At 46.1% G+C, this 18,146-nt stretch overlaps 1 protein-coding gene across 5 annotated transcripts in view; it reads left to right on the top strand.

Moving 5' to 3' along the window:
* CDK14 (cyclin dependent kinase 14) overlaps positions 1-18,146 on the top strand; it is a 2,110,677-nt gene that overhangs the window by 635,326 nt on the left and 1,457,205 nt on the right. For 3 of the 5 annotated variants that reach the window (XM_085631156.1, XM_085631157.1, XM_085631155.1), the window contains one exon: positions 12-257. The exons of the other annotated variants lie outside the window; for them this stretch is intronic. In XM_085631156.1, the coding sequence (XP_085487282.1) occupies positions 12-257 (246 nt within the window). The remainder of the gene's footprint in view (positions 1-11; positions 258-18,146) is intronic. 5 annotated transcript variants of the gene reach the window in all.

Below are 18,146 nucleotides of genomic sequence, written 5' to 3'. Positions count from 1 at the left end.
TGTCCCCTCAGATATGTGTCACAAAGATGTCTACACGGAACTGCCAGGGCATGGAGTCGGTCATCAAACACCTGGACACCATCCCCGAGGATAAGAAGGTCCGGGTGCAGCGCACGCAGAGCGGCTTCGAGCCCTTCGAGAAGCCGGCCAGCCAGGTGAAGAGGGTGCACTCGGAGAACAACGCCTGCATCAGCTGCAAGAGTCCATCCGCAGGGAAGGAGTCCCCCAAAGTCAGGCGGCATTCCAGCCCCAGCTCGGTGAGTGGGGGTGACTGCAGCCTGCCCCCGCACGCTCAGTCACTTCTTTACATTAATTTTACATTGTTCCATAGCACGGCTCTGCCAGGTGAAGTGTCATTTTAAACATTACATTTAAAGTAGTTTGGGGACACCGGTCTCGGATCGCAGCAAATATTGCAACATGCATGTCTAATAATAAACATATCTAATGATAAGCAACGTCCAGAATTGCAGCTAGCATTGCAGTGCCTTTGGGTAACCATTATAAGGGAACATTAATAATGCCATCTGGTGTTAACCTTTCACATGCTGAAAATAATTCCAGCGCTTAGGAGCGCGTGCCTCGAATCGTATTCTAGAACACTGTTCATGATATCAGTTGTATATTTATAAAGTTAGCTGTGGTGAATTTGTTTCTTGCTGTTTTGAAGGTAATGTGTTATGAGTGTCAAGGACATCTTAAGGATTTTTGGGTCCCTGGGCCAAATGTATTTTCGTGGCCCCTTTTCGGACCAGCTTTGAATTTCTGATTCACCTTCAGCTCCTTCATGCCCTCTTTGGCCGGGTCACTGACAGTGCACAGGCACACGCGTCCAAATTCCAAATGTGTTTACATTTAATATTCAGGGATAGTGATGTGTGTTATCAATATTGCAACACAGTAGCAGCTCACTAATATTACTGCAAATAATCTCTGTGACACCCTCCCATTTCTCATATGTGAGGTTCTTTTGGATTTAAAAGAAACTTTTTTTATGGATAATGCATGAAATCTAAACACATTTCTCTGCAAACTGTCTTCAATAGACTCTCCCACATCACCCACATTAAAAACAAATGAAAAGAAAACGGTATTTAAAACAATGTGTTTAACAATTATTCAAGGTCATCAGGGCAAGAAAAGACTCTCTACAGAACAGAGCTGGCTCTATAAGGGGGCCCCTGAAAGGCGGGGGCCCTAGGCCAGAGCCCACTTTAGCCATGCCTTAAAACGTCTCTGAAGAGCCTTCGCGTTTTTCGAGCAAACAGTGACTAGTTCTGTAAACTAAACCCTTAACTGCAGTGAGTTTGTTTATTTGTGAACTTGTTTCTTTGTGAAAAAGCCTGGGTGGCTGCGGAACGCGGAATCCTGTACAGAGAGCTGCAAACACCCGTTCCCTGGTGTACTTGCACAGTATTAAGAGTTACAGTTCCCCTCCTGCGCTGCTGGCTTCTAAGCACCTGCAGATGTACACATGTGTTTGCTTCCATGCAGTAACAATTGTTGGAAAAGTTTTTAGTAAAGGGGCGCAGAGCCAGGTTTCTAAATTATAGGGTTTATAGTGGTAGCTGAAGCAACCTGGTGGCAGCCAGTCCGAATTTTCTTACCACTGGTGCCCTTTAGTTCTTGCTTGTTTTTTTTTAAAAGATATGTGCACTTTATTTTTTAACCCATTCTTCCTCTAGAAAATGTTATTTGTTGGCAATCTGTTTACAGTGCCACAGAGGTAGATATCCCCAAAAATGTGGTGAGTAGAAATATTTCAAAGAATTCTATCGAAGCTCAGCATGTAATTTACAGGTCACTTTCAGGCGATTCGTGGATGAGCTGAATGGTGGTCACATCAAGCTGTGGTGGGTGGTACCCGGAGGCATTTTGTGATGATGGGTTAAGGTGAGAAGGGCAACGATAAGGATGAAGGATGCTTAGTGTTGTAGTATTGAGTTGGTTTCTCATTCAGGTTATAAGTCGCACTCTTGCCAAACACAGTCCGATGTATCATCTGGGGCAGTGATAGGAAGTGTTACCATGGTTAGATGTTATAAATGCCACACCGAGGACCAAAGCCAGTATGTAGTGTCCAGTGTCATCTCTACAGTTTGGGAGAAAAGAGTTAGCTTTTGGGGTTTCTCGAGATAACAGATTGAAAACGAAAACAGAAAGTACTTTGTAACCAGCCAACGCGAATCCGGCATCTCAAGTCTAGCACTAACAGAGAAAAGCTTGGACAAGGTTTGCCGATTGTTTTCTTAGGAGGAGAGCATTGTGCACCTCTCCTCGGATAATATTGCAAACCTTAATCAGACTCTCGCATGTACTTAACAATTTTTTCGTAAAATGTGTTTTTTGGTACTATGTGAGTGAAAGGATACAGGAAGGATTACGGCTGCAATGTTTTTGTGATGAGGCGTTGCAAGTTTATTCCTCCAGTAGCGTCCTAAAATTTGTGCTTAATTAGTGATCGATGACCCTTATTGAGGGATTCAAGTCACAATTTGAACAATTTATCAGTGGTGCCCCAAGGATGTTAGGAATTATAGTGAATTATAAGCATTTTTTCCAGAAAGGGAAAAACGTTAATAATTTTTTCTTATTTTTTTTAGATGCATCTTCTTAGTGTGAGCACAGTTATGTGATATGATTTAGTTCATGGAAATTTTGGATAGAGTTTCTGAAAGCTGAATTGAGAGTAAACTTTCTGCAATTTCATGAATCTATTTCTCCTTCATCTCTAAAATATATCTGACATGTTTGTGAAACGTATATCATACCTATGACACCTGTTTTGAAAATGTTCAAAAATATGATTTGTGAGGTTACTTCTAACTATTAAAAATGTAACCTAAAACCTCGTTAGTGACAGGGAAGTTAACAGTGTGCAATACAATCTCTAAAGTCCTCCAAAGAGAATTAGCAATGCATCATGGCCGTCAGTAGAATACAATAAAACAAAGAACACACGTTCAGAAATGCACAACTGTTATTGCTTTGATATGAGAATATGGGACGATAACATTGTTTCATAGCCGCCTGGAAATGAATCTCATACTTTGAAAAGCAGCATCCAGACAAGTGCGAATTCCAAATTTAGGAACCACAGTTTTATCGACACAGTATGTTCCCCTCTTACTTCTGTACAACAACATCAAACACTGGCTAGCGTTTCTCTTCATTGCTGCACTGCAGACGGCCGTGGCTTGCAGACAGTGAGTTCCAGCTGGGGCAGAGTTAGCTGAAAAAGAAAAGTCCGAAGTGTCATCTAATAAGACAACAGCAAAAAGGTTCATCTACCTGCGACTGAATTTGGCCAATCGTGTATGAGTTGAAAACGAGCCGTGAGGGCTGTTTCCATACTATATCCTGATAATCCTCCAAGGATGTAACCTTGATAAGACCACCCAGAATTTGAATGAAAATAGACTAAAGTACCGGCTTCCCACGGCTCGGTCATAGCAAGAGAATCCAAGTCCTCGTTCTAGTAACCTTTCCTTTCATAGTTGTAGGTTTTAGAGCGCAATCACAGCTCAGCCCACAAGATCTGTTTGGGCCACTGTGAATGTGGAAGCAGGTTGCTCTCGTGACCCAATCTTATTTCCGTAGGCCAATCTCGAGCCTAAATTGGGCCCACACTATCAAGTCCGGTTGGCAAACCAAAGTTTGTCATTTAATTGCACTGTGTTCTACGGACACTTTTCTGCAATTCTAGTGAAGAGCTAGAGTGGCAGCCTTCTTTAATGAGTGCGTTATACCCTGAAGTCAGGTGTTATGTGATGGAACAGGAGCTAAAACACTGTCAGCATTTCCCACGGTAGAGGCTTTATGAAAGAAGCAATATATAATGTTTAGTCATTGCTTTTTGTCAATGCAGATGCTAAATATGCTATTTAAAATGTGAGGTGGAGGGTGTCTTTAGTTTGGGGCCACTGTTTTCTGCTCAACCTTTCCTCTTTTGTAGCAATGCCGGTTAAAAATGCTCCCTCTGGTGGTTAGCTCAGGAATTAAAATTTATAGGTGACCCTGACCGTCAGTGAGATTCTGCCTTCCGGCAAACTCTCACTGTTTCACATCAATACTCGCCCTTCAATCAGAGTTCTTCTAAAGCGCGACTACTCATTCGTCAGGGTCTCAAGGCCCTGAGTGGGAGGGGGGGGGGGGGGCTACAGTTCAATCGAAGAGCCAGGTCTTGAGGTCCTTCCTGAATGAAGGCAGTGACGGTGATTGCCTGAGATGTAGAGGTAGGGAGTTCCATGTCTTCGTAGGGAGGTAGGAGAAGGCTCTTCCTCCAACTGTGGTCTTGTGGCTCCATGGATTGGTGGCCAGGGCCGGTTGGGCGGAGCAGAGAAGTCTGGTGGGTGTGTGGAAGGACAGTCTGTGGTTGAGGTATGCAGGTCTAGCGTTGTGGAGGGCTTTGTAGGCGTGTATGAGAAGCTTGAAGGTAATTCTTTTGTTGATTGGTAGCCAGTGAAGGTCTGTCAGGTGACTGGTGATGTGACTGCAGTGGGGGATGTTCAGTATGAGTCTGGTGGAGGTGTTTTGGATGTTCTGCAGTTTCTTTAGACGTTTTTGGGTGGTGCCGGTGTAGCGTGCATTGTCATAGTCAAGTCTGCTGCTGACGAGCGCATGGGTGACAGTTTTCCTGGACTCGGTGGGGATCCACTTGAAGATCTTCCGACGCAGGTGGTGCATGTAGAAGCAGGAAGACTAGATGACGTTGATTTGGTGGTTCATTGAGAGAGAGGAGTCTAGGATGATGCAAAGGTTTTGTGTGTGGTCCATGGGTGTTGGTGGGGGTTCTAAGCACTGCGGGCCACCAGGAGTTGTTTCAGGTGGAGGTGGAGGAGCCCAGGTTGAGGACTTTGGTCTTGTCTGAGTTGAACTTGAGGCAGCTGTCCTTCATCCTGGCGGTGACAGCCTTCATCCTGTTGTGGAAGTCGCTCTTGGCTGCTGCGGGTTCACCTGTGAGAGAGAGAGATTTACCTGGGTGTCGTCGGAGTAGGAGACGGTGTTGAGTCCGTGGCTTCTGACGATGGATGCAAGTGGGGCCATGTAGATGTTGAAGAGGGTGGGTCTCAGGGAGGATCCCTGAGGCAATCCGCAGCTGATCTATATGGATTCTGAGTAGAATGGCTGAAGTCTGACTCTCTGCGTTCGGCCGGTGAGAAAGGAGCGGATCCAATCTAGGGCTATGTCACAGATGACGGCGTCGTGGAGTCTTGCACTGAGGGTGTAACGAGAGATGGTGTTGAAGGTGGCTTTGAGGTCCAGGAGGTTTCACTCTCGCCTCGGTCCAGGAGGGTGCGGATGTCATCTGTAGAGGCGAGGAGAGCTGTGTTGGTGCTGTGGTTGCTTCTGAAGCCCGATTGGGAGGGGTCCAGGACGTGGTCCATTTCGATGAACTCAGAGTTGGGCATTAATGGTTTTCTCGATGACTTTCTTGATGACTTTAGCTTGGAAGGTGTGCAGAGAGATGAGTCTGTAGCTCTTGAGGTCCATCGGGTCAGCAGAGGGTTTCTTCAGCAAGGCATTGATGTGAGTCTTTCCAGTCTTTTGGGAAGAAGGCCTACTCGATGGAGCAGTTAATCATGTGGCAGAGCTTGGGTGCGATAATGCAATGGAGGTGCCGGCTTTGATGAAGCTGTGGAGCGTGTAGGGGTCTGAGTGGGCTCGGGAGTGGATGCTCTTCATGATCGTGAGAGTGTCATCAGAGGTGAGCGTGGTCCACTTGGGCAGGGTCTGCTTGGGTCTGGAGCCATAGGGTGCAGTGGTTGCTGGTGGGGTGGGTGCAATGGTAGTGGGTGGGGTGGATGGGTGGTTGGGTCTTGCGTTCTAAAGCTGTCATAGATCTCCTGGTTCTTGCGGTGGAAGAAGGTGGTGAGATTATCGCAGGGATCTTGTGAGGGGGGAATATCAGCTGTCTCTGTGCTGGGTTTGCTGAATTCTTTGACCACAGTGAAGAGTTTTTTTGCTGTTGTGCGTGTTGGTGTTGATGTGTTCCTGTATGGCTGCTTTCTTTCTTGTTCTGATGACGTAGTGGTGTGCAGTGATGTCAGTTTTGAAGGCTGCATTGCCTGCCATGATCTAGCTGCTCTTTCATCTTTTCTTGAGCCGTCTCCAGGTGCGCCTGGACTCTCAGAGGGTGAGAGAGAATCAGCTCGCTTTCTTGGAAGGCTGCTTGCCTTGGGGTTTCCTGAGAGAAACCAGTGTGTTGGCTCAGTTGGAGATCCAACGGTGGAGATTGTGTGCTGAGGCGTTGGCGTCTGTGTATGGCAGTGGTGGTGTTTCGATGAGGGAGGTGCTGAACTGGTCTTCGGGGACCTTGTTCCAGCTTCTGGGTGGGTAGCAGTGGGTGTGGGGGCATACAGTGTATTTGATGAAGGAGAAGTGAACGCAGTGATGTTCGGTTTAATGTGGCTCGGAGGTGTGGCTGACGGAGATGTTGTTGCTTGCGATGAGGATGGGGTCAAGCATGAGTCCTGCTGAGTTGGGTTGGAGAGGTGACTAGTTGCTTGAGTCTGATGGTGGCAAAGTTCTCCAGTAGGGATGAGGTGCTGTGGTCGTTTAGGTTGTCCAGGTGGAAGTTGAGGTCGCTGAGGAGGATGTAGTCCATTGAGGAGAGAGTGTGGCGAGTGATGAAGTCCGCTATGGCTTTGCTGAATGCGGGCGTGGTCTGGGAGGTCTGTAGACAAGGGTGCCACAGAGCGTGGTGTTCTGGTAGGTGTGGATCTAGAAGTGGAGGTGTTCCATGTTGGGTGAGTGGCCGTTGCAGCTAGTTGTGAGGCAGAGGGTGTATTTGTGTACGATGGCGATGCCTCCTCCCAGCCAGTTGACGCAGTCCTTGTGGATGATTTTTAAGCTGTCGGGATGGCGATCGCAATGTCCGGGCTGAGGTAGGGTTCCTCCAGGTTTCAGTGAAGAAGGTGATGTTGGGGACAATGGAGTCGAGCAGGTCCCAGATCTACACGGCGTGTCTTTTGAGGGAGCGTGTGTTGAGTAGGATGCATCTAAGGTGGTCAGTTGTTTAGGGCCATGCTCTCGATGGGTCTGGTTTTCGGAGGCAGGAGAAGGTGCAGTTGCGGCAGGAGAACCGGCTTTGGGTGTTCTGGTGGCAGGCGGTTGAACATCTGGAGTTAAGAGGGTGCTGGTATGGTAGCAGTGGAGGCTGTGGGAAACAGGGTCTGTGGCACTGGGCAAAGTCCAGGCACAGATGGGCTTACCTTTAGTGCGCCCACTGCAAGCCAGTTTCCAATGCTCATCTTGAAATTCTCAAGTAAGGTTTGCACCAACAGTTCAGAATATGTACATGGAGCATCACACCCAGTTAATATTCTCTCAAGGTTGATTCTAAGTCTAGAAGCTGACGATATACTAAAAGTGTTGCCCCTTCCTGGAAGATTAGACGGTGGATTGACCAGTAAGGCGGGGAGCTGCCCTAGCAAATAGAAAACAGATATTTTCACCAATAGGAACATTTTCTAATTTGAAAATCATAGAAAATCTTCTAATCTCAAAGCGAAGGATAGAGTTTAAGTAAAATTGTGTTTCCACCATACTTTGAAAGTGCAGTTTTAATGTAATCTTTTAATATTTACACAATGGGAAAAATAATCATTAAAGTATTTTTTGTTTGATTTCAAACATTTTGTTTAGTTATATCCAAAGATGTTAAACCAAAGGATACTAATTAAGTGAGCAAGAATTTTCCCTCTGTGCCATTTGTTAATTTGGCCCGACTTGCCTTTTCAAACTCAATTTGGGGCTTTAGAAAGATGATAAAAATAATGAATCACTTGAGTAAAGCGTAAAATGTTAGTGCTATTAGACCCCTCTGCAATCTTAAAAATTCTATCTGAGTTGAAATTATGGTGCCAAAATATACCTTCCAACAGTTGAGTCTACTTTAAGAAATTTTACTATCAAAGTAGGAGGTTGTTCCTTAATAGCATAAGGTGCAATGACAGAGGTTTGAATTCTCAAATCAACAGATCTGGCTTTGGCCAGCTGAGTTTTACAGTGGCCAGATCAAGATAAAGTATTAGTCATATTCACCCTGGATAAATATAACTTTTTACAATATCAAGTCCTTTTTGATTAAAAAAATGTTTCCGCAATTAACCCATGGGCCCACATAATCATAATCTTGGTTTTGTTTTAATTGACCAATACATTATGTGCATTTGCATAGACCACTAATGCATCTAATTGCCTTTATAATACAATTGGTAAATTCCATCAAAATCAAGTTATCCGCATACATCAAAGCGGGCATTTCATGATCTCTTAAGTGTGGGGGAAAAAGAAAGGGGATGATTTTATATGTTTTGGTAGATTAAATAGGCACAATGAAAAAAGTAAAGGGGCCAATACCTAACTTTGTTTTAATTAATTCTCAATATGGATGCGTGAAAATACATTTGTCCATCCCAATAGTACATGTACCCACTTGTTGGAATGAAGATTCATTATAGGAAATAATAAATGCCAGAGAAGTCCCCAGGCTATTAGTTTATGCCATACTTGAGATGATTCACACAATCGAGCTAACTGCTTAAATCAACAAAAGCCACACATAACTTCATTTTATTTATTTTTAAATAATTTTCACATAATTCACAGCAATTGAAGACATACAATGTTGCCTATTGTAGTAAATGAGGGGTGAAAACTCACTTGCCTTAGCAAAGACTTGCCCTGTAACATCCAAGTAGACAATCCAATGGTAATTTAATGTTCAGATCATTCACATTTTTGTACTAGGGGATGATATGACTAACCTTCCAATATTCAGGAATACCATTTGAGAAAATTTGGTATGTGAAAAGAGATTTAAGTAACTGAGCCCATTCTGAAAGTGCCTTTTTCAGTAATAAACGAGAATACCATCTGTTCCCTAGGCACGGGAATTGTTTGTAGAGGTGATGATCTCACCAATTCCTTCTGTGGGTATCTGATCCAGACTAGACTGGGTGGGCCTGTTTGTTAGTTCTTCAGTATTGATATTGAAGAACTTACATAAATCTATGAAGTAACTACTCCGGACGCCTTAATCTTTTGGTACACTATTTTCTAACAGTATCTTTGCTCTATGATTTGGCTACTATGAGCCGTAAATTGCATAGATTACATGATTGCAAAGAGTGCGAGCATCCTGCTTCTTGCTTTCCCTTTCAAGTCTAACTTGTTGCTTTTAAGATGGCTTTGCGTTTGATAAAATATTTTGTTATTATTACCCGGGGAGACATAAATAGCCGGGGCATACGTGCTCAGTTCATCACCAAGTTCACCATTTTTCAAATAAATGAAATTAGAGCAACAACTGTGAGTAGGTGAGGGAAATGTTCATCAAAGGTCTTGTAAGTCAGCACTTCCATTGACAATATTAACCTAGAGTTATCACTCCATTCTGAGGATTCTATTTTGAGACTGACTACGGATTTACTTCTGGCGAATAAAATAAAAAGTCTGTCTTTTGTATGCTAAGTAAATGTGTCAATATGAGTGTCCTTAATTAAAGCTAGATTTAATTTCAAAGCCCATGTTAACAGGTTTATTGTTGGCTTACCACTGCACCTGTTGGTGGCAGATGCACAGTATGCATCTCAGGCAGCATTCAAATTGGAAAAACAGCTTTTTTTGTTTAATATAGTCAGGTAGGGGTGGGTGATAAACTCCACATCTCCGGCAGAGTTAGCAAAGTTTTGCCCACTTCGTGCTCAGCTTGGAGCGTGCAATCCTGGAAAAACTCCACCAACCAGCGCGTGGTGTAGTTTACTCGTGCATGCTCGCCAATGTTAAGCTAGTAAGTACGAGTGAGAAAATAGAGAACTAGAATTCCTCCCAGTGAGATTTCTCAATACGTGAGGTTGTGACCGGTTGCTACTATTTGCTTTGAGAAAGCTGCCACTCGAGTAGAAAATCTACTCGTAGAGAAAAAGAAGCAGCACTCTTCGGCGCACCCCTAATAGCGAGCTGTTGTTTCAAGTTTTAAAATCGCCAAGTACAATGAGGGAGGCGTTCAGATACTCTTAATTTAGTCTCAATAAGATCTTCCAATTGTCTTTCCGTTTCCGTATTAAAGCCACATGTAGATGAAAAGTGAACATTACATAATAAGCATTCCTAACAGAAATCTTTGCACTTGTAGTTTTTTTCCTACAAGGATTGCAAATTTGTGTCTTAAAACTGATTTTGATCCCAACCAACAACAAAGCTTTTCTATTGTTCCTTAAGGCTCCTGGAAACTTATTATGGTATTCAGTCCACCGAGAAAATACCTGTTGTAGATTACTTGCTAGCTTTTCTCTACTGCTCAGCTCTGTTGGGGTTGGAATGTTGTATGACATCATGGAATGCCTGGGTGTCTCTCCAGAGGAGTTTGGCAGTTGGTGTACTCAGGCTGAGCTGAATGGAGCTTGCTCCTGGTGGGGCTAATCTTGTACTATCTAACTTCCTCCTGTTACCCTGACCACCTGTGATGGAACTAAGCTACCATTAAAGAAGTATCTTACATGAACCAGTGGACTCCCGTACTTCTTTATAACATTTTGGCGACGATCTTAAGGACTGACGTGTGCACTAAGGAGTAAGGACTTCTAGCAACTAAGGAACTAAAAGGAGAGGAACTAAGGACTTTAAGGACTTTCAACACGTCAATTGAAACGCAAAATTAACGCCCTGGTCAGCCCCACCAGTGTCCTGTACCATCTGGACAGCCTGCAGCCTGGGCGTTTGTATTCACATCACTCTGGAACCTGCTGTCATCAGTGAACAGTCTCCCTCAACAAGCCTGCTGTGTTTTCTGCCCTTCCCACTAACGTCTTACCTCATCAGCTGAGAGCGGGGGTGTATTTTAGGGAAGAGAAGGACTTTGGTGATCACCTTCAAAGCGATTCGATTTAAATCTAGCCCATCTATGCTGGACTGCATTAAATGCTTGGACTGATCGTTTCTTGATAGGAAGTTGGTGTGTGAGGCGATGGTGTAACAAGCGCTTTAGTCAGTGGAAGTAAGCTGATAAAATGAGCACGTCATACGAAGAGCGCGACTCAAGCAACTCATTCACTTCTGCTTACCGGGTGTGCTGTCTTGCCGTGGCAGTTATTTCGATTGGAGCTCTGCTGTCTTCGACCTCCAATCCTATTCTGGTGACATCATCGAATGTTCACTGGTAGTAGCAGAACTCCTTGCCACTCCGTAAGTTCTGCATTCGACTGTCCTACGTGTTTCTGTGTCGTCAGACGTGTGGGCGTTACTAACGCATTCACGCCTACTACGTCTTCTGCGGCCATTTTGACGTTGCCATGGCTACATTCCTCTAACTGCGCGTTACTCTATGATCGTAACAACGATCTCATCACTTCATGCTGTCGCGTCTTGCTTGTGGATCCCGGTGCTCGTTGAAAGCACGTATAAAGCAATTCTGTGTTTGTTGCGCTGGTTTTTCCTGGCGATTGCAGCAACGGTTTTTCATTGGAAGGTGTTTGTCTCTGTCTTCAGTTCAGCTTCAGTTGGGTCTGCTTAGTGACTTGCGGTGGTGAACGTCCTGTACAGCAAGGGGATGACGAAGCACATCGAGTCAACATGGAATGGAACTCTTGGCTCTGTATGGAACTGTCTATCTGTCGAGGTGTCGGGTGAGAGATCGCTCACCAGAGTATATGGTTTTTCCGTTTATTGGAATACTTGTCACATTAATGCATGTCAAATTTTAGTCAGTGTTTTTACAGTCATGTTTTTTTTGGGGTATATAACAGTTGTATGGCGCTCTCTGTTCAGTTTACATGTGCTGTGTGTACCCATTTTTGGGGAGGTCTTGGGGGCGTTGTACTCAGTCATGAGCAGTTTGAGGGAGCAGTCCGTGCTCAAATTCAGGTGTTGTTTTTGGTGATGTATACTCTGCGATGTACCCTGGTACAAGGGTATTATACCTGGCAATGGGGAGGTCAGTTGGTATGCTGTTGTACCAAATGTAGGGGAGGTGGTAGTCTTTCTTTAACTGGGTGTCTACCTGGTGGTGCAGTTCCCAGGGTGATTGTCCTGTGGTGTATCCTACCTAAGGGATATTGTGTGTTCTGAAGTATTTGTTTTGTAGTGTTCCTGTCTCTGTGTCTCTGTGGGCGGGTCGTGGGGGTAATCTATGCCTCTAATTTAGTTTTCGGTGTTCCAGGGTTAGTACCCTGCGTACCCTTCCAGGTGTAAACTTGTTAGGGGATGTGGTTTACGTTGCGTTTGTAGGTAGTCGATGCCTTTAAGTTGTTGTCTTTGTACTTAGAGTGTACCCATTCCTTTGGGGAGGTTGTGGGGGTAGGCAATGCCTCTATTTTAGTTTTCTAGTTTTCTTGGGTCTGTGTACATTATAGTGTACCTTATTTAGGGGAGGGTTAGTTCTCTGTGTTTTGGCGTGCTTGACTAATTTTCAGCGCTATCAATGGGTCTTCTTTTCTAGTTGACACTGTGTTTCAGTCAAAGTCCGCCTCCATGGAACTCGTGGCCAAGGGTTTCATGTTTGGAGGACTTTGAGTGTGCAGTTTTGTGTTTAGATCTCTTTGTTACTCTTGATGGATCTTAAGAGTCAGCATGCTTTCTAGCCTAATCCTTGTTGTTGTTGTTTTTGGAGATGTTGTTTTTTTCCAAAGGTCTGTATTTACATCCACCTGGTTACAGGGTGTTTTCCCTGGGTGTACCCACTTTTGGGGAAGTTGGGTGGGTGTTCGTTTTTCTTGTTGCATTGTGTTTGTCATCTGTGTTTTGCATTATTTTCCCTAAGGGAGGGGGATGGGGCGTGTGGTGATGTTGTTTGTGATTTTTAACATATGTCTGTTCATGCGGTCGTTTTGTGATACCTCGTGCATTACTCCCAAGGTTAGGTGCACTTTATTGCTGCATCTTCTTGCCTGAGGTTTATGGGTATCTTACTTTACTTCTTTTGTTCCCTAAGGGAAGAGGATGTGTTGTAGATTACTTGCTAGCTTTTCTCTACTGCTCAGCTCTGTTGGGGTTGGAATGTTGTATGACATCATGGAATTCCTGGGTGTCTCTCCAGAGGAGTTTGGCAGTTGGTGTACTCCGGCTGAGCTGAATGGAGCTTGCTCCTGGTGGGGCTAATCTTGTACTATCTAACTTCCTCCTGTTACCCTGACCACCTGTGATGGAACTAAGCTACCATTAAAGAAGTATCTTACATGAACCAGTGGACTCCCGTACTTCTTTATAACAATACCCCTATGGCCTTTTGCCCTGAAAGGGCACAGATTGTAAATACTGATATAATCACCCAAACCATGCCCTCTCTTGCAGTAGGCACTTTTTCAAAATGGTTGTCCCTTATTTGCTTGGGTGGCGTAGCCCTCTGCAAATGTCGTAGCCATTCAAATTGCTTGTCCCTTATTTGCTTGGGTAGCGTAGACCTATGCACATGTAGCCTTTTACCTCCTGGTCATTGAGCCACTCCCCTACTGCCGTTACCTGGCTCCTCGTGACTGCAGCTATGCACTTCAGCACCAAGGCTGCCAGGTCAATCCCGCAGTCCTGCCAGGCTTACTGGTATTTGCTTGGTCTTGTGTATTGTGATCCCTATTTTACTTGTGTGCCCCTTGCTAAAGGTATTTGCTTTGTTTGTTTTTTCATTGTGCTCCCTGTTTTTTACTCTTGTGCCCCTTACTGATTATTCCTCCGTAGTGCTTGTTCTTTCAACCGGCCCCCCATTTGAGTCCATGACCTGCTCCTGCCGCTTTCCGCTGGCCATGCTCCCACTCCCCAGGAATACTTATAGAGACCGCTGTGTGGCTGTGCCACCAGTGCCCCAAAGGCAAGCCCGTCTGTGCATGGACCATGCCCAGGAGCCCTGGCCCTCGGCACTGCCCCACAGATAGTCCACCACAGAACACCGTGCCTTGAACCCCAGACGTGACGACAACTGCTGCCTCGCATCCATTCGCCTCTCTCCATAGCGGGATCCTTCATCTGCAGCTGCTTTCGGTTCACCTCCACCCCAGCACCGACCACCATCACAGCAACTAGCGTCACACCAGCCCCGTCGTCCAAGGACCCCCGCCCCCGGAACAACTCAGCTGCCTCCTGATGAACACCAGATCGCTCTGCAAACGTCTGACACCATCTCCTCCCTTTCCCTCACGTGACCTCCATTACTGAGACATGGCTCATCCCTGCATCGGCCCCTGACATCGCCACTGTAACATTCACCTTGGCTACAAGATGAAACTCTGTGATCGTGCCAACAGACATGGAGGTGGTATTGCCATCGTACACAAGGATTCGAGGACCTGCACAAGGACCGATGATGAAACCACGTTGATGATGGTACACAAGAACTTCCAGCTCCGCACCAGCGACAAAACCACCAACAAAAGCACCCTCACATACAGACCGCCAGGACCACGAACAGGCCTCAGTGATGCCATGGTGGAATTCATCCCCTCATTCGTCACTGAGTCCGAATACTACGTCTTCCTGGGAGACCTCAACCTCTCCCCACTGACACCAACTCCACCAATCCACCTGAAAGATTGGAAAACATTGGCCTCAAGCAGCTAGTCACTGACCCCCACACACAAAGCAGGACAAATGCTGAACCCCATCTTGACGTTCAGCAACAGAATTGGATAAAGCCACACCACGCAACTCACTTGGTCGGACCATTCCATTGTACACTTCACCCTCGCTGGACTCCCCGCACGAACCACAACCACCAGAGTGCCCCCGTCCACAGCTGTACCAAGATCACCCAGCACCAATGGACTGATGCCCTCAGCATCACACAGTCCATCGTCACCACCAACTTGGATCAGGCAGTAGAGAATTTCAATTCCTGGATCACCACCGCTGCTGACAGAGTCACTCCCACCTAACCAAACAAAATGCACAGACCTTCCAAATGAGCCAGCTGGTACACCCTGGAACTCAGAACGTCGGAAGGCCGGTGCAGACAGCTGGAAAGAAGATTGTGCGCCAGCGTGACACACGCAGACCGAGCCACCATCAAGTCGGCCCACAACGACTACCACCATCAGCTCAAAGCCACAAAAAGGAGGCCCTGACTCACCGGATTGAGACCAGTGCCAACCAAACCAAGGATCTCTTCACCATCGTCAGAGTTCACCTGCCCATCAGCCACTGACAACCTTGTTTTCCCCTCAGAGTAACTATGCGATGTTATCGCTGACCACTTCCCCAACAAGATAGCAACTATCTACACATACCTTGATCCCCAACCCATCGACCTCCTCAGCATTCCATGAACCACTAATGCTGACCGCCTGCTCACCGGATGGAAACAACTCAGCACACCAAACACTACTACTCTTATGAACTCTATTCAATTGGGAGAACCCACTGACCCATGCCCTCACCGACTTTTTAACCTCTGAAGAGACGAGCTCAGCCACCAGCACATCTCCATTCTCAATGCCTCCATCACCACACTCACCTTCTCCGATGCATCGAAACACACAGAGATGAGACCCCTACTCAGAAACCCTCTGCAGTCCCCAGCGAACTCCAGAACTACCGGCCCTTCTCACTGCTCCCCTTTCCCACCAAAGTCCTGGAGAAGGCCATCAACCTTAAGCTCACCGCACACCCGGAAAGAAACAACCTTCTGTACCCTACCCAATCAGTCTTCGGAGCCAATCCATGCACTAAGATTGCCCTGATTGCCCCAACAGGCAACATCTGCATTTACTCAACAGAATAGAATCAGCTGCCCTGACCCTGCTTGACCTTTCCGCAGCCTTCGACAGTCTCCCACCACACACTCATCGATTAACTATGCCAGATCGAAATCACAGACAAGGCACTCAGATGGATGGACTTATTTCTTATGGGGCACACCCAAAGAACCTGTCTCCCTCCTTTCAACGCACAACCCAAGCACAACATCTGCGGCATCCCTCAAGCTCATCCCTCAGTCCAACCCTCTTCAACATCTACATAACTCCATTCGCTGACATTGTCAGAGCCCACAAAATCAACATCATCTCCTACCGGCGGCGGCTCCTTCGCTAAGGCTCTCCGAGCAGTGCAAAAGGAAAAACAAAATGATAACTCAAAGTTATTATCATTTTGATTTTTCCTATCTCCAGTGGCTCAGTTTCATATGGGTGTGGCTGGCCAGAGCAGGGGGAAGAGCTGTGGTTCTCTCTAAGTGTGCATGACGGTTTACCCGGCTGTCTGGGGCCAGCCAATTCATCATGCGCACTTTGTATGTTCTACATGTGCTGTATTGTACAGCCTGGGAGGAGAAAATGCACAGGCTCCCAGTCCCCGTCTCAGCATCGAATCACTGTGCTCAGACCAATCACGACGCTGCTGTTATGGTGAAAGCAGCGTCGTAATTGGCTTAGGGGAGCCCAGGTGCTTCCTGCTGCCGGGACTCGAGACAGGAAGAAGATGAAGAGGGCGGAGGGGAGGCGGAAGCTGGCCATACCCAGGAAAGTGTTTTTTTCATTTCTTTTCATTCCCCTACCCCCTCCCTCCCTGATCTCCCCACCCCACCCCACCACCCCTGTCTGGTAGCAGCCACTACACTCTCCTCTACGAAGACCAACTTCCACAACTGTATGAAGAACGTCTTACCCTGGATGATGAACAGCTGTCTGAAGCTAAAGATGGAAAGTGAAGTTGTAATCTTCGGCAGGCACACCGCCCTCTGGAATGACTCCTGGTGGTCTTCGGAACTCTGAGCCACCGCCACTCCAATAGACCACTCCCGAAAACTTACTGTTATCCTAGACAGCGAACTCTCCATGAAACGTCAGGTCAACGCCGCTCTTCAGCCTGCTTCCACACACTCCGCAAAGTCTTCAAGTGACTCCCCATCAACACAAGGAAAATGGTGACGCAGGCCTTCATCACCAGCCAGTTGGACTACGGCAACACACTCTATGCAGGAACCACCACCAAACTCATGAAAAAACTCCCGATGATCCAGTATGCAGCAGCCAGACTGATCCTCGACCTGCCCAAGAGAACCTACATCACCCAACACCTGAAGGGCCTCCACTGGCTCCCCATCCAGAAGAGATGCCAATTCAAACTTCGACCCTTGCCTACAAAGCCCTCCATGACCAAAGACCAGCCTACATGAAACACTGCATGAGTTTCCACCAACCTTCCAGGAACCTCCACTCACCTCGCCCTTGCACAGATACCATGCATCCACCGCTGCTGCACTGGAGAAAGATTCACCTCCTGTCTCACCACCAAGTCATGGAACACCCTTACCCTCAACCTCTGCACTTCACCCTCGCTGACCCACTTCAGGAAGGGACTCAAGACCTGACTCTTCATCTGGTACTCACAGCACCTGGTTAGCCTCTAGGGTGATAAGCAGTGCTAGAAAAGTACCACTTGATTGCTGGATTGAAATTAAGTAATATCTTTGCTCATGCACTGGAGGATGCACCGAATGTACTCCTCCAGGTAGCAGGCTAGAAATTAGTATGCACCTCGGGAGCGCACTTTGGGAAGAAGTATCGAAGGTTGTTGTTCGTGGGTGGAAGAATACATCCAGACTTCATTCTATAGTAAGTGTATTGATGACCCCCTTACAAAGAGAAGCCAGGATGCTCATGCAAAGACAGCAGTAGATTGGCGGAGAGCTTACTGTCAGTATTTTGAAGGTGACAAAGAAAAGTCTTTTGGGGGGGGGCGAACACTGAAATTTCACCCACACATGGAGTCTTTAAAGTTAGCAATAAGGGTCAGACAGAGGAAAAGCATAAAGATATGTAGCTGTGGTTGCAATTTCCTTACCATGGCTGCTATGCCCATACTTGTTTAATTATTTCCTTATTTGCATAGTTTTCAATAGTATTCAAAAGAATGGAAACATTGTACACAAATGACTAAAAACAAATAATGCACAGAGAATTTAAAGAAAAGCACAAACGCTACATAAAAGAATATGTGATTAGAAGCAATGGTGCATGTAGCCTAAAATACATTGTCTAATGTAGAGGATTCAGTCCAGAATGCAGAGATCCTTTTCTGTGCACTCGCTATACTGACAGTATGTGTGCAGGTAGCAGTACTTTGTTTTCATTTTACCATGAACGCAGAAATCTTCTGCACATGCCACAGCCGGGGCCTGTGACCCTACATGGTACAGCTCTGTTTCCTAATATTGACAT

Source organism: Triturus cristatus, chromosome 10 (assembly GCF_964204655.1).
Source record: "Triturus cristatus chromosome 10, aTriCri1.1, whole genome shotgun sequence".
NCBI classification, from domain to species: Eukaryota; Metazoa; Chordata; class Amphibia; order Caudata; family Salamandridae; genus Triturus; species Triturus cristatus.
This window is presented reverse-complemented; position numbering and strand designations above follow the sequence as displayed.